This window comes from Lonchura striata, chromosome 3, assembly GCF_046129695.1.
Source record: "Lonchura striata isolate bLonStr1 chromosome 3, bLonStr1.mat, whole genome shotgun sequence".
Taxonomy (NCBI): domain Eukaryota; kingdom Metazoa; phylum Chordata; class Aves; order Passeriformes; family Estrildidae; genus Lonchura; species Lonchura striata.
Genome location: NC_134605.1, coordinates 110,604,337 through 110,620,870, shown reverse-complemented (window position 1 = coordinate 110,620,870; position 16,534 = coordinate 110,604,337). Strand labels below are relative to the sequence as shown.

Below are 16,534 nucleotides of genomic sequence, written 5' to 3'. Positions count from 1 at the left end.
AATTCCAGTGGTCCCTTGGTGCTAACTCTGGGTATCAAAGTACAGCCCCATGTGCCAGACCTGGGGGAAGAATTTTAACCAGAGGGACAGGTGAGGGTCCATAAATTCACCTTGAAAGGAGTGATGGCACAGCCCTGGGCTGCAGGCACATGCTCCAGGGCCCTGGTGCATCCTCAGGGATGCTGGGGACAGGTCCTGGCTGCTCTCTGCTCCAGGTGGAAGCACCTTCCCCACCACCAGCACACACACCAGGAGGTGGCTGTCACCAGTAGGGCCACGGGACAGGGCTGGCAGTGACCACACCTGCACAAGGGAGGGGATTCTGCCCCTCTGCCCCCCTCAGGTGAAACCCCACCTGCAGAGCTGCCCCAGCCCTGGGGCTAACAGCAGGAGGATGTGGAGCTGCTGGAGAGAGTCCAGAGGAGGCCATGGAGATGTTCCAGGAGCTGGAGCCCCTCTGCTCTGGAGCCAGGCTGGGGGTGTTTATCTGGAGAAGAGAAGGATCCAGGGAGAGCTCAGAGCCCCTTCCAGAGCCTAAAGGGGCTTCAGGAAAGCTGGAGAGGGACTTGGGACAAGGGATGGAGGGACAGGACACAGGGAACGGTTTCCCACTGCCAGAGGGCAGGGATGGATGGGATATTGGGAGGAAATCCTTTCCTATGAAGGTGAGGAGGCCCTGGCACAGGGTCCCAGAGAAGCTGTGGCTGCCCCTGGATCCCTGGAAGTCTCCAGGGCCAGGCTGGAAGGGGCTTGGAGCAGCCTGGGATAGAAGAATGTGTCCCCTGCCTGTGGCAGGGAGTGGGACTGGATGAGATTTAAGGTCCTTTCCAACCCAAACCATTCTCTGAAGACAGAAGGGTCTCACTTGGCTCCCACTCCACACAACCATCTGAGGTGGTGGAAGCCAAGCAGAAGCAGCCAGGAGCCAGGAGCCGAGACACTGGAGAAATCATTTATTGGCACAGGTGTTCCAGCCAAGTACAGCACAGCTCTGCCTCACTGGTGCCTGAGCAAGCAGAGGAAAGGGATTATTTTACAGTGCATGGAGAGCCTGCTTCACACATTTCAGACCCATAGCCTCAGGTCACTAATATATTTTGTGCTTTAAAATTAAAAAAAAAGCTCTTTGCTATATTAGTGTTGGCAAATTGCATGATTCCTCCTACACTTAAGCTATTGCCTCCCCCCAGTAACAAAAATAAGGGTTTTTACCTTCCTCAATGACTGTGGCTCAAGAAAAAAAAGCTTTAATTGTGTCCAAGTTAGTGAGACACCTCCAAGCATCTGTTTGAGCTGCCTGCAGCAGACTTGGGAACCATCCCTCAGCTTAGCATCCAGCACCTGCAGCCCCAAAGCACCCCAAATCTGGGTGCTGCACCCTTGCCCAGGCATGACCTGCGCACATCAAGCTGCTCAGCCATGGAGGAGAAGGGCTTTGCTCTTTCCAGCTCCCTCCCAGAGGCTTGCAGGCTATTTGATCAAAGGCTCTTGCAGCTCCAGCCAGGCCCTTCCCCAGCATCAATAACCCCAGAGTACAGCAGATAAAAAAGTCAGTGAACAGCTGAGGAAGGAGTGGTTTGAAAATCCAGAAGGATGGAGCAGAGCAGGCAATGCACGAGGGACTTGGTGCAGGCAGCTCTGGCCAGAGCCACCCCCACATCAAGTTCATCAGTATTTTGTTCATTAATGGGTCTAAATTTAGCCAATTCAAGGCACACACTCACAGGAAATTCTTCCCTGCTTGTTTCAGGTGCTAACAGTCAGATCAACCCATCTGGGGGTGCACAAATCCCCCCTGGCAGCATCCACCTCTGCTGCCCCACCAAGTCCCTAATCCCAGCACAAAGCTACTGTTTCCTGCCCTCCCAGTAACAAACTGGGCTGGAAAGGGTCCAGGCTAACCAGATTCCAAGAGGCCAGCAAGCTCTCCAGCAGTCCTCTGAGCAGGGAATGCCCCAATGTCCTGCTGTGACCCACCAGAAGCAGGAGGTTGGCAGAAAGCAGTCCCACCTCCAGCTCCACCATACAATTTAAAAAACAAAACAAACCCAAAAATTCTTAAAAGAGAAAAAAAACACTAACAAAAAATTGAAAAAAAAAAAAAAGAAAAGATAAAAAGCTTTAATAAAGTAACCTGAACTAGAGTCTCTTTTAGAAGGGAGGGTCTCTGCACCCAACCCACTATCAGTTAAAAGCATCAGGGACTCAGGATTATTTGTGGTTTGATCAGAGTTACATCCTCTTCCAGTACTGCTCCGTCCTGGGGATGCCGGCCACAACCTCGGACTCGATGCCACAGTGGTCCTCTCCTCGCAGGATTTTGAAGAAACCTGGAAGAACACCAAGAACCAAAAAAAAAAAAAAAAAAAGTCACCTTCTCCATCCATCCCGAGGGGAACGGGGCAGGGAAATGGGGTGGGAATTCCCGGTGGTTCTCACCGTTCTCCCCCCAGTCGGTGTTCCAGGAGTTGGCCACCAGCCAGTAGGGAGTGTTGTTCTCCACGCCCCAGCCCAGGATGCGGATGGCGTGGCCTCCCACCTGCTCCCCAGACACGTGCTGGTACACGCCTGCAAGGGAAATGTCCATTTCTCTGAGGGTTCCTAAGGTCAGGGTGACCCTGAGATCCTAAAGACTCTTTGCTTCCCTAGCCCAAGCAGCAAAGAAGGAGCCTGGAATGCTTCTGATTGTGCTTTCAAAGTTGTTTATTTCTTCTTATCTAAACATTCTTTCTCTGACCTGCTGAGCTCTGTCCAGAAAGGAAGCCATGGCAATCTGTCCCTGAGCCTTGGGTGGCTCCCACCTTATATATTCAAAACTACATGTCTATGTTTACAATTTCTTACCAACTCCTATCATCTGTGTTAGACTGTGAACCTCTACCTCAAACCAATAGAAAAGTGTCACCATCACACCAAGACATGGAGGACAAGACAAAGGAGAAGAAGGCTAGGACACGCCCAAATTCCTCCATCTTGTACCCCCATGAACCCCATTCTAAAAATCCCAAATTTCTACTTTTCCACCCTGTGTTAATTCAAATATCCAACTACTAAAACCCTTGTGGCTTGTAATTCCTCATATAAAATTGACAGCTTTTTCCACATGCTAAAATCAAAGCCACAGATGTTTTTGACTTCGTGCCAGGGTCTCCGAGGCCCCTGCCAGGGTCTCGAGACAGCCAGGGCAGCCAGAGGGATGTCCTGGACTCTGACAGGGAAAAACACCCCAAAATGTCAGCAGGCACCATCTGCCCACAGCACAGAGCGCTCACAGCCTGGGGGCCACCCAGTGTCACAAACCCCAGAGTTGGCTAAGGAGGGGTTTTTGGTTAAATGTGAATCTGAAACTTAGTGTAGAGTCTGGAAGAAGAAGTTCTGCTGGGGAGATAGCAACAGGACAGAAGGGGGAGGTTTTAAACTAAAAGATGGGAGATTTAGGTTGGGTGTTAGGAGCAAATCCTTCCCTGTGAGGATGGGGAGGCCCTGGCACAAGCTGGCCAGAGAAGCTGTGGCTGCTCCTGGATTCCTGGAAGTGTCCAAGGCCAGGCTGGAGAGGGCTTGGATCAACCTGGGATAGTGGAAGGTGTCCCTGCCCATGGCAGGGGGTTGGAACAGGATGATTTTTTAAATATTATCCTCCCAAACCATTCCATGATTCTGTGACTGATGCTCAGCACCAGCTGAGCACACAGGACACCCAGAGACATTCCCCAAGGGGCTCAAAGCCTATTCACAAGAGTTTTGAGGTCCCAAATCTGAGCTGTTGCAGTCAGCTGGAATTTGGGGTGCTTCCCATTAGGGCTCCTTCCCTGATCCAGTCCCAAGAACCAATTATCCTTGCTATGGATACAGGAAATGGCATCTGCCCGTGTCCTTGCCACACCAGATACTCAGGTGTGAGGCTGAGATCTCCAAGACTGGAGCAGACAGACCAGGGCCACAAAAGAGGGACAAAAAGAGGCACAGAAGAGGGTTGAAGCTCCCCCCACAGCCCCAGTGCTGCTGCTCACCAGATTTGTACATCAGGAAATCCTCGTAGACAATGAAGGCTCCTTCCACGGGGCCGTTCTTGTAGATCTCAGCCATGATTTCCTTCTCACTGCGAGGGACTCCGTAGGATGTGATGCCTAAAAGGAGAAGAATTCCCACCATTAGGATGGCATGGTCAGGCCACACAGGATGGCTCAGTGTGACCCTGCAGGAGGCCTCTTGCACTTAAATTCAGGTTAAATCCAAACCCGGCAGCTCCAGAGGGACTGACACAACCAAGCAGGAAAAGTGGGCTCCAGCCACCCCTCTTCCAGAGGGAATTATTTAATCTGAGTCCTATTCTGTACCCAAAGACCTATTCCAGACAGCTTGAGTGGGAAGGGACTTTTTTCCCTGCTACATTCTGCTTTTCAAAACCCGTAATACTCAAGGTGAAGACACATCTCCAAGAAACAGACGGATTATCTTAGAAGTACAGGGCTGGCTGCTGCCAAGGAGACTTGGAGGTGGCTTTGACACCAGATGGGGCTCAGCACTACACTCCTCAAGCCAGCCACCTGCACCACGAGGACTCAAACCTGTTCCACCAGTTCCCCCTTCCCAGCTGAGTCTCAGCAAACACAAACTCTGCATCTGCCACACTCGGTTTGCTCCAGGACTGCCAGAACGGAGCCTCCAGGGACAGGGCACAGGGGGGGAAAAAACACACCAGGAATGGGTTCAATCCTGCCCACCCCTCCCAGCTGCCACGAGGAGCAGCTCTGGAGGGCACCTCCCTTACCATAGTGCTTGTCCTCCTTGTATGAGGGCGAGTAGCCGGGCTCACAGTGCCGGCTGCACCTCGGGGTGCTCCCTCCCTCCCCGGTGCAGGGGGGCCGGGTGCCGTTCACGTGGTGCTCGCAGGGTGGGATGGAGTAGGGCCGGCAGCCTGTCCAGGACAGAGGTGACATCAGCTGGCTGTCCCCAGAGATCCCGACAGCCACGCTGGAGAAGGCAGCAGAAGCCCCAGGAAAGAGCCTTTCTGCCCCAGGAACCCCACAAATCAGTGGGGTGTAGGAGATCTTCCCCTGCCAAACTGGCAATCCCTCCACGAGCAACGTGTTTCCCACCAGACCTGCTTCCCACCACCTCCCTCTCCCAAACGGTGATGGAAAAGGTGGAAACATGAATCAGGTAATGACAGGGAGAGGCAGAGGGTTCCAGTCTGAAAGTTTTTTTTTTTTAAAGGGGGAACATGTCAGGAAGACTCCTGACCTCATCCAAAGCGTAGTGAACTGGTTCAAAACCAGCAATAACACAAAATTCACAGGCTGATTCATTCTTGCTATGGAAACAGGAGCCTTGGGGGGTGGGTTGAGGGCTGCTGGCTCCCTTCCCAGATCTGCCTCTGGGTGCTGCTCAGGCACCCTTGTCCCAAAGGAGTGGCTGGAAGGAGCCATGAGGGCACAGGCAGCCAGCTGGGACTGCAGAGGTGCTCGAGTTGAAGGAGGGAGCAGCCACAAGGATGCAGACCAGGAGAAAAGCAGCCCAAAAAACAGGAGCCTCAACCAAGCAGAGATGCTCCTCCCTACTTCCCCAAGGGTGTCTGCCAGGACTTACCCACGTGGGAATCGTAGAGCCCCCCGGACACGAGGCCCCTCTCTGTCCAGTACCTCCATGCACCAGAGGGGTAACCACCATTGCACCTGGGAGGAGAGGCACCAGCTCCAGCCCCAGCCATCCCGTTCTGGGAGAGGCAAGGGAACAGAGCCAGCCTGGGATGGTTCAGAGGAAGGTTTGAGCACATTAAGCCTTTTCTTAGGCTGTTCTTTTCTTTCCCAGGATCTGCCTTGAGACACCAAGGTTTCGGGCAAGGAGGTAACACGGCTCCAAATCCCAAAGTGCCTTCTTACCAGGTCCCTGACCAGCTTCTGCTGCCAGGAGCAACAGAACTTGGAGACTCAACTCCCTACCCTGTGCTCAACAACTGGGAAAGCTGAAAGTAAAAGGCTTGTGCCTGAAAATCAAGGGTCTGGGACTAAGAAAAGATCCTTCCTTTGGCTTTGGCAGCTGCCAGCTCTGTGTGGAAGAGCAGCACTATGTGCTTGCAGCCATCAGCACCCACTGTGCTGGGGGCAGGATGTGTCCCAGTCCCTCAAATCACCTTTACGTTCCCACCTAACTCCCTCATCCACAGCACAAACCTCTGGAGGAGCTCCGTGCTCGTAAGGGAGACAATTAAGGCAGGGCTGAAGCAATCAGCACCTCCAGGGTCTGCCCCTGCTCCCCCCAGCCACCTCCCAGGTGCACAGGGACCAGGAGCAGCTCACCCCATGCCACACTCAAAGCCACAGCACGACAGCAGGTCCTCAGCTGAGACCTCCACGCTGACCTTGGCGTTGGTGTGGACACAGATCCGGTCTGAAATCGCCTCCACGGCGCCAAAAGCCTGAGGGCAACCCCAAAACACCCATTAGAGCTGGCCAGGGGAGAGAAACCAGGAAACCTCCTGGAAATGAGAGCAGCAAGCATGGCCTGGCTGGGAGAAGCCACCCAGGAGCTCAGACACTGCAGGATCCCACAGTGTCCCCTCACAAAGGGAAACAAAGGTGCTCCAGGGGCTGGAGCCCCTCTGCTCTGGAGCCAGGCTGGGTGAGCTGGGGGTGTTCCCTGGAGAAGAGAAGGATCCAGGGAGAGCTCAGAGCTCCTTCCAGAGCCTAAAGGGGCTCCAGGAGAGCTGGAGAGGGACTTGGGACAAGGGATGGAGGGACAGGACACAGGGAATGGCTGCACACTGCCAGAGGGCAGGGATGGATGGGATATTGGGAAGGAATTCCTGCCTGTGAGGGTGGTGAGGCCCTGGCACAGGTTTCCCAGAGAAGCTGTGGCTGCCCCTGGATCCCTGGAAGTGTCCAAGGCCAGGCTGGACAGGGCTTGGAACAACCTGGGAGAGTGGAAGGTGCCTCTGCCCATGGCAGGGGGCTCAGCAGCAAATACAAAGGTGTGGGTTTTGCCCAGTAAATTTTATGAACACGACATTAAACTTCCCCTGTCCTTACCCAGCAGGAGCCACAGGAGCCCTGGTCCCTGATCTCGCTGATGGTGGGACAGTTGGGCCACTGCGTCCGCGAGTCGAAGTTATCAGGCAGCTCCACATCTGCAGCAAAATCCACCCTGTGAGGAGAGGGAAATCCTGTCTCAGGAGCACCAGCGAACCACCACGGGGTGCACTGCACTCTCCAACCTCCTCTGAAGGTGGAAGGTGGCCTGGAGGACGTTTGTGTTGTTTGCTTACTGAAGGAGCATAAATGGTTATGCTGTCCTTAGATCAGGTCAGCAGCTCCTCTGGCGTGTTCATTTTCAAGGATAACAAACTGCACAACTGGCTGAGTATTTGGCAGGACACAGGATGGATTTTCCCCTCACGTGTGCTCCATGCTTAATTCCATGAAAAATGTCCACCAAGCTGCACCAATGTCCACCCTGCTGCCCACAGCCTGCCAGGAGAGCCCCTGACCCACTCCAGATGCTCATGAAGGATCCACACAAGTTCTACAGGAGCTTCACCTTCTCCTCCCTGCACTCACCTCTCGGGGAGCTTGGGCCCACCCAGGAAGGTGCCACAGAGCTTCTTCACGTAGCTCATGTCAGCATTGTGGAAGTTGTGTCCTGCCTGGGGAGAGACACACACAGCATTGGGAAACGACTCTCCAGAGCCACCGGGAGCATCTCTGGGATCACAGCCCAGTGCTCCAGAGCTCCCTGAACCCCAACCAGAGTCTGACACTTGCTGCAAAGCCCAGGGGCCAAGAGCCAAGCACCTACAGACACAAAACACAGCCCAGGATCTGCCCATCAGGACCAGTGAGGTCCAGCTTGAGGCTTTGGACAGAGCAAAGCAGCCAAGGAGGGTCAGGTCACCAATAACTGGACACTCACCGCTTGTCTCCAGCCCCCTGCAGAGTTTCCTACTCTTACATTGCTCCTGTTCCACAAATTCACCCTGCTCTGCTCCAAGGAGGAGCTCACAGTTCCTGTCACTGCAGGAATCCCTGGCAGCATCACCTCACTGGAAATGCCAGCTGGGACCAAGGCTGGATCTGTGTCACCACCACAGTGACCCTCCCAAAGCTGAGACACTGAACCCCACAGAGACCGTCAGCAATGCCTCTCCAAAAGAACCCCAAATCAGCCCAGTACTCACCTTCCAGGTGGTGTTGAGCTTGTTTATGTGGTTGACCAGGTCATCAGAGAGAGGAGGGAAGTAAGGAATGCTGCGAGCATTGGCAAAGGCCACCAGGACACACAGGAGGGACACGGGTGGCCACATCTTGGCTGCTGAACAGGACACTCCACCTGCAGCCAGATTGGAGCATCATTGGAAACATTCCCAGGGTGGGCTCAGCTGCAGCAACACGTGGGAGGATAAAATCTGGTGTGGCTGCAGCAGATCCCTCCAGATCCCCAACTGCCCCAAAGGTCAGGAGAGAGACACGGGAACAGAGCAACCCCCCTCCCGCAGCTCAGGAGAAATCAGACAAGGCAATCTTGTTTGTTGACCACTGCAAGATTAGCAGCAGCAGGAAAATACCTTTTGAAGCAGATCCAAGGGATTTGGAGGGTATTAAAACCTGTGTTTACTTCCACAGCAATGGAGAATAAGGACCAGGAGAAGGAATAAGTGATATCCCATCTCCACCCCAAACTTCAGGCATGGGATTTGATAGACCCTGCCCCTGCTCTTCCCTTTTAAGATGTTACTCCAAATTACATTTGTAAGAGCCTCATTTTGGCCAGCCTGCTGCCCTGGGGGTGTCACAGCCCCAGATGTGACCCCCTGTCCATGCACCAGAGCTGTCTGTGGCTGCTCTCCTCTGCTCCTCTCCCACTGGGGCTTTTCCCCAGGGAAGTGTAGGGAGTGAGGAAAGCTCCAGTTTGGGGATCAGGGATGCAAAGGAAGAGCAGGAAAGAAAGGACACAGCCTCCCGTGCAGGAGCACAGGCACCATCAGCCCAAACACCCCAGGGCTCTGTGGTTTCCATGCTCCCTTTAACCTAATTCACATCGAATTGCCCAACTTCACATTAACCCCAGCGCCAGCAGCCACTTGAGCCATGTCCCCACGCCTGACTCAGACACATCACGAGCTCCTTTATCTCTGCAAACACACCAGGGCACCCTCCTCCTCCTCCTCCAAACCCTCCCAGCTCCCTCCCACCAGCCCCACATCCACCCCAAGCCTGGTGAGCACTCCAGAACCTCAGCTCCTCCACAGCAGAGATATTCAGGCTTTAATTCCTGCTCAACTCAGCCAGCTGAACCTGTAAGCACCTTTGCAAGCCCTGCTGACACGCAGCTCCTGCCAGCAGCCCCCAGAGCAGCAGAGCTGGATGAGCAGGGGATGGGGATGGGACACACACACACCTCCCTGCCGGCTGCTTCCACCCACTCCAGCCAAGTTCAGCCTTTCCAGAGAAGAAAACCCAGCAGGAGTGCCCTACTTTCTGCCAGCAGTGAGCCCAGGAGGCTGCAGCTCGCTGTATAAAGGGGCTTTTTTCTCCTTTCCCACTCCTCCTTACACCATTTATTTATTTGTTCCCCCTTCTGTGTGCTTTCAGCTCTGCCCAAAAGAAAACCAGCTGAGTTTCAGCAGCATTTGGGTCCTCTCACTCCTAAATATCACCTCTTTGAAGGGGTTTTATGTATATTTTCAGGGGTTTCATGAATATTTTCTTGCTTAGAGGTTTCTGCAGGCAAGGCACTCGCTGGCTCCCTGCTTACACAGAAGGCTACACCCAGGAAAATAAATACACATGTATAATACAACTGTGCTTTTTGCCCACAACAGGAAGCCTGCAGTTAACAAGCCTGAGCTGAAGTACCTTTTTAATGAAAAATCTTATAAAAATAATAATAATAAAAGAAAATGCACACAGACACACAAATATCGAACCCCAAAACCCCCTGTACTTCCTGCAGTCAACTCGGTATTTTCCCACAGCATAGGCAGGAGGCGTTTCTGAGGTCAGAAGTCACATGATTATAATTTATTTTTTTTTGTTGTTTTCCAGCAAGATGTTTGTAAATCTGCTGACAGGCTGAAAAGCACCCTGCCAGGCATGGATGTGCTGCTCACACCCAGCTTTTGAGGGACATCTCCCAGCCTCGGGTTACCAGACCACGCTCTCCAGGCAACCCAAAACCAAACTGAAAATAGATCCCAGAAGTTTCTCCTGAAAGAGGCAGAGTTTCAGCTCTGCTGCTTTGCATCTGCACCCTGGACATGGCCCAGGGCCAGCAAACCCAGCAAAGCAAATAGCTGGGAGCCAGATGGCTCTTGAGGCAAAAAAAAAAAACCAAAAAAAAAAGAAAACCCACTTGCCAAGTCTCCTGTGGGCATGGAGCCTCCCTATGGGTCATGAGAGAGCTGGGGGTGTCCAGCCTGGGGAAGAGAAGGCTCCAAGGAGACCTCTGAGCTCCTTCCAGTGCCTAAAGGGGCTCCAGGAGAGCTGGAGAGGGACTGGGGACAAGGGATGGAGGGACAGGACACAGGGAATGGCTTCCCACTGCCAGAGGGGAGGGATAGATGGGAAGGAATTTGGAATATTGGGAAAGAATTGTTGCCTGTGAGGGTGGTGAGGCACTAGAACAGGGTGCCCCAAGAAATGGGGGATGCCTCATCCCAAAAAACATTCAGCGTCAGGTTGGACAGGGCTCTGAGCAACCTGACATACAGCTAAAATACACAGTTAAAATGTCCCTGCCCATGGCAAAGAGGTTGGAATGATATGCCCTTTTAAACACTCCTTCCACCCCACATCTTTCTATTATTCTACGAGGTCTCCTATGGCTGCAGAGTTTGGGGTGGTGAGAGCTGACACCCAAGATCAGGTATGTCACGATCTGTCTGGAAAAGGAAGGGGAAATCCTCACCCCCGTGGGATTTCTTCCTCCCTAACCCCCCCTCTCCCAGGCTTTATCCTGTGTTCAGCGGGTCTATAAATAGGACACAGGCACGGGACTGGCAGGACGGATTCCCACTGACCGTGGCTCATGTGCAGCCCAACCACAACAAGCCCAGAGACCCGACAGTGACTAAAAGCTGCTGGTTTCCTCCCTCACCCCCTGTCCCAGCTGATCCGAGCAGCAAAGCTTCCCCTGGCAGTGTTATCACCCTGGTGCTTCCCCCAGCACCGCTATCTCCTCCTCACACCTAAAACCTCAGGGCCGTTTGAACCCCAGAGCAGCCCCAAAACCAAAATTGCATCGCAGCTGCCGCACCCCAACATCTGCTCCCCGCTTCGTGCACAGCAAACAGGGCAGAGGAGTTTCCCCAGGAACCCCAGCAGATCCTTTCCCTCTGCACCCCACAACATCTCCAGAGGTGCCTCAGCTTCAGGATAACCCTGGCTAAGGCTGATCCACAGCTCACATCCCACCACCCTGGAAACAACACAAGGCTCTTGGGCTTCTCAGGACACAGCAGCTTCACCCTGCAGAATTCCCCAGGTGGCAGGAGATGTCTGGGGCGGGCAAAGAGCCCCTTGGGTTGCTCCACCTTCCCCTGGACTGAGAGCAGGGAATACTTTGAGATCCAAAGCATCTGCTAATGTCATTTCTTGAAGGATGAAGAAGAAATAAGCAAGAAATGAACACCCACCAGCACACCTGCCCCTGGGTGGGACAGGACACTCACGATTCAGCCAGCTGGCCGCTCAGAAAGAGGAAATTTGGGCCAGCTGAGCACAGCCCCTCTCCCAGGCAGAGAGGAGGAGGCAGCGGAGGTTCTGCAGGAGCTGCTGCAGCCTGCGAGGGAGGAGAGCACCCGCAGGGCTGTGGCTGTGCTGGTGCTGCAGCATCCACCCACAGCCCTCTGAGCTGCCGCAGCGGAGGAGGAGACACCACCCAAGAGCCATCTCCATCCCTCCTGAGCAGGTCGGGGAGCCAGGGCAGCTCCCCGCCTGTTTTCTGGAGGATGGAGCTCCTGACAGTCGAACCCTGGCATCCCAACCTCAGCAGGACCCCACATCACCCTCCCAAGCAGCCAAGCAGCGAATCCCTTCACTCTTGGGTGTCCTTCCCCAAAACAAAGCCCACAAGTCCCATTTAACTTCATTTAAGAAAAAGCAACAACCCAACCCCCAAACCGGCTATTCCGAGCCCAGCTCACATGACTCAGCCGAGGCAGCTCAGACCACAGATAAGACACAGCCCTGCAGCATCTCCCAGCTCTGCACTGTCTGGGCCAACCCCCTGCAGGCACAGACAGAGGCGTCCACACCTCCTGCAAGGCTCTGAGGAAGGTAAAAGCTGTCCCACCCTCCCTTCCACAACACCCCCCAGCCCTCCAGGGGTGCTCAGCACAGCCCAAATCATGTGTCCTGCTCAGCACCAGCCTTTGTCCTTTGTTCTCTCTGCCAGGGCTTGTGACTCCAAGCCACAACAAAGCGAACCCAGCGAGGTTCAGCTCCAGCTCCCGATCCAGCTCAGCCTGCTGTGTCACCAGGTGAGCTTGGCAGCACCAAACCCGTGCTCTGCTGACTTCATCACAGCTCTCGCTGCCTTACCGCAGCTTAAATTATTTTTTCATCGAGAAAAAAACAATATCAGGCGCTCCTCCCTACGCTTATTCCCTCCTAGCAAAGCCGGATCACTAACACAGGTCAGGTAACAGAATCCTAGAGATCTGAGTTGGAAGAGATCCTAAAGGTGATCTAATTTCAACCCTACTAGACCTGGCTGCTCTGTATCTGACAAAGTCATTCCCTCCTGAGACAAGCTGCAGCACTCACCTCCGCAGCTTCCGTGCACAGAAAGCACAAGATTCTTCCCAAATGAAGCTGTACTGATTTTTAATTCCCTCTTCTTACAGACCAGCCCATAAACCAGAGTCTTGCACAAACCCCCACACACCCCGTGCTACGGAAATCCCTTCCTTCGAGGGAAATGCCAGGAGGAAGCGATCTTTGCTACCTCACGCCCGCAGAGCATCCCCGAGAGTGGGATACGGGGATGGGAGATTTATTCCAGGCCAGAGGGACGCAGGGCAGCTTCTCCAGCGCCATTCCCAAGCCGTGGTCCCGCTCCGAACCCAGGCTGGGCTGTGCATCACGGGATGCTCCCAGGGTGCCAAAGCGACCTCGGCGTCAGCTGACGGGCAGAGCTGCGCGGTTTTCCTGTCTCGATCACAAAAACAAGGCTTCCTCTCCCCTCCCGTGACCTTTCTTGAAGGTTTGATGCGTTTCGAGGGTTCATTTTCCGGGCAACAATCCGCGCCGCAGCGCATCTCCCTCCCTCACCCCGCATCCCGCATCCCGCACTAGCCCAAAAAAATCCCCCAAAACGCCGCTGGAAAAAGCGGGAGACGCTGCTGCTGTTGTCCCTGCGGGTGCTCCGTGGCTCTCACGGAGCCGTGCAAGGGGGTGCCCCATTGCCGTGTGCCCTGGCCCTAAGCATCCCCTCCCTTACCGCTTCTTACGCGCGTCCGCGGCTCTCCCCGGGACCCACCGGGACCCACCGGCGCTCACGGCCCCGCTCGGCAGCCACGGCCAGGGCAGCTCCCGGAGGCTGAGTCATGCCGGGCTGCCCGCCCCCGGCGTGACAGCATCCTGCCTGCTGCCCGCCCCCAGAGCCCGCCTCCCTCCCTCCTTCCATCCTTCCAGCCAGCCGTCCCTGCTCCCGGCTCCATCCCTGCTCCTCCCTGCTTCCCTCCTTCCTCCCTCCTTCCTCCATCCCTGCTCGTCCCTGCTTCCCTCCTTCCTCCATCCCTGCTCCTCCCTGCTTCCCTCCTTCCTCCATCCCTGCTCCCGGCTCCATCCCTGCTCCTCCCTGCTTCCCTCCTTCCTCCATCCCTGCTCCTCACTGCTTCCCTCCTTCCTCCATCCCTGCTCCCGGCTCCATCCCTGCTCCTCACTGCTTCCTTCTTTCCTCCTGTCTGCTTCCCTTCTGCCTCCATCCCTGCTCCTCACTGCTTCCCTTCTTCCTCCATCCCTGCTCCCGGCTCCATCCCTGCTCCTCCCTGCTTCCCTCCTTCCTCCATCCCTGCTCCTCCCTGCTTCCCTCCTTCCTCCATCCCTGCTCCCGGCTCCATCCCTGCTCCTCACTGCTTCCTTCTTTCCTCCTGCCTGCTTCCCTTCTGCCTCCATCCCTGTCCCTGCAGGCTTCCATCAATCCTGCCTGCACCCCTGCTCTGCTTCCATCCCTCCGTCCCACCTGCTTTTCATACCTCCATCCTTCCTGCATCCTTCCTTCCTCAATTCCACCTCCAGCCCACCTGTATCCCTCCTCCAGCCTGTCTCTGACCTTCCTCGATCCCAAAGATGTTCTGCCCCTGCCATCCCGTCCTGCATCTTCCCTCCTGCCTTTTTCCCTTTGTGCTGCACTCCATCCCATTTCCTTTTCACCTTCCAAGCTGCCTGATTCCTCCTCAATCCCACCTGCATCCCACCTTTATCCTGGTTTAATCCCATCCATATCCTTCCTGCTTTCTTCCTCCATCCCATCTCCATCCCATCTAGTTTTCCTCCAGCAACCTGTCTGGATTTTTCCTGTATCCCACCCTTTGCTATCCTGTCTCCATCCTGCCTCTATACCTTTTCCTTCCCATTTCTCTCCTCCAGCTGGCCTCTCTCCCATCTACTTTTCCTCCTCCAGCCTGCCTGTATCCTTCCTAAACCCTTCTGCATCCCACACGCATCCCTTTTCAACTCCACCTGCATCACACAGGTTGCCCAGAGAAGCTGTGGCTGCCCCTGGATCCCTGGAAGTGTCCAAGGCCAGGTTGGACAGGGCTTGGAGCAGCCTGGGATAGTGGAAGATGTCCCTGCCCATGGCAGGGGTGGAATGGGATGAGCTTTAAGGTCCCTTCCCCCCCAAACCATTCTGGGGTTCTGTGATCCTCCTGCTTCCCTCTTCCAGCCTGCCTCTCTCCCATCTAATTTTCCTACTCCAACCTCCTTGCACCCCACCACTATCCCGTCTCCATGCTGTCCTGTCAGCATCTCTTGAAGTTTTCATCTGGAAATACAGAAATATTTCACTGTGTTACTGTGCTGACTGACACTTTTTCCCTCATTTTGGCCAATCTTCAGGAGTATGAACAACAGAAAAATAATCTCAGGAACCAGTTTCAAGCCCTGTACTAAACCACAATTACACTAAACCTTCTCTTTAATGAGAAAAACTATATTTTTTTATTATTTTATCACCCTTCTCTGTGAGGAGGAGGTAAAAACTATACTCCCCACCATTCTCAGAAATGAAAAGACCATGTGGCCTGGATCAAAAAAATAATTAATCAGTGATCAAAAAACAGTGAGCATATTCCTTTTTCCCCCTGTTTCCATTTATATCAATCAATTTTTTGTCACACTCACATTTTAAAGGTTGATTTTGGTTTGTGAAGATTTCCTAGTGAAGTGATGAGAAAAATCAGAATAGCATTTAATACACTTGACTGTACAACCCAGCATTTAGGCAGTAAAATGGGAGATGTATTTGATGTGTTTAAATGTTTTTATTCTTCGATGCTCTGTGTGCAATGGCCCTTGGACCATTGCATGCCTTTGCATGTAATATTTAACCACCCCTTCACTATGTTTTTATTTGTGCCTTAACAATTAAAATATTTTTTTAAAAAATCAGTTGTAATTTGCCTGACTTCCCTCTGACTCCACAGGATTTCTTCTCTCTCCTTTGAAGGTTGATTTCAGTTTTCCACATTGTCTGCAAGGTTTTATTGGCATAAAATACAGGAGAAATAACCTGGATTTTGTCCTGCCCTTTGTACAATCTGGCTCCAAAAGCCTCAGTGCCTCCAGTTGTGTGGAGCTGCAGTCAGGACATCACTGAACTCTGATTTATTCCAGTAACTCGGTCAGTTCCCTCTGAATTCCCCACACCTCCTTATTTCCAGCTAGCTTTTCACCCAGAAGTCACAAAATAGTGATTTTAAACCTGTGCAGTCCCATAAAACACCTTTTATTTTGCCTTGCTCTGAGTCACCAGGGAGCCCATCCTTCAGGCTCTGCTGGTGTCCTCTGTGGGCTGAGGGACCAGCCACCTGTTTTCCCTACAAAGATTTGGTGTCTTTTTCAAGAAATGAAAGTATGAACTAAAATTTTGCACAGAGTGCTGACTTTCTGCCCTTTTTGAGGAAGTGTCAAAGTTGCTTCCCCTATTGCTGTTAGTCTGGACTGAGAACATGTCAGTTTTTGAGATAATATGATCATTTTTGAGATAAAATGCTCCAGAGGCTGGAGCTCTCAAGCCTGGCTGGGAGAGCTGGGGGTGCTCACCTGGAGAAGAGAAGGATCCAGGGAGAGCTCAGAGCCCCTTCCAGTGCCTAAAGGGGCTCCAGGAGAGCTGGAGAGGGACTTGGGACAAGGGATGGAGGGACTGGACAAGGGGCAATGGGTATGATGGGATATTGGGAAGGAATTGTTCCCTGTGAGGGTGGTGAGGCCTTGGCACAGGGTGCCCAGAGAAGCTGTGGCTTCCCTGGAAGTGTCCAAGGCCAGGTTGGATGGGGCTTGGAGAAACCTGGGATAGTGGAAGGTGTCCCTGG

At 53.6% G+C, this 16,534-nt stretch overlaps 1 protein-coding gene across 4 annotated transcripts; it reads right to left on the bottom strand.

Moving 5' to 3' along the window:
* Positions 1–938: 938 nt before the first annotated feature.
* CTSB (cathepsin B) lies at positions 939–13,570 on the bottom strand. 4 transcript variants are annotated; one of them, XM_021550047.3, is made up of 10 exons: positions 13,438–13,570; positions 8,174–8,325; positions 7,557–7,642; positions 7,029–7,143; positions 6,300–6,418; positions 5,590–5,675; positions 4,772–4,918; positions 4,011–4,127; positions 2,440–2,568; positions 939–2,330 (listed from the first exon to the last, which is right to left on the bottom strand). In XM_021550047.3, exons 2-10 carry the CDS (start codon positions 8,297–8,299, stop codon positions 2,233–2,235), a joined length of 1,023 nt encoding a protein of 340 aa, XP_021405722.1. In that variant the 5' UTR covers positions 8,300–8,325; positions 13,438–13,570; the 3' UTR covers positions 939–2,232. The 4 variants fall into 4 exon arrangements, with proteins under 4 accessions (XP_021405722.1, XP_021405725.1, XP_021405723.1 ...); XM_021550050.3 differs by lacking the exon at positions 13,438–13,570 and adding an exon at positions 12,762–13,237; XM_021550048.3 differs by lacking the exon at positions 13,438–13,570 and adding an exon at positions 12,140–12,217.
* Positions 13,571–16,534: the final 2,964 nt, after the last annotated feature.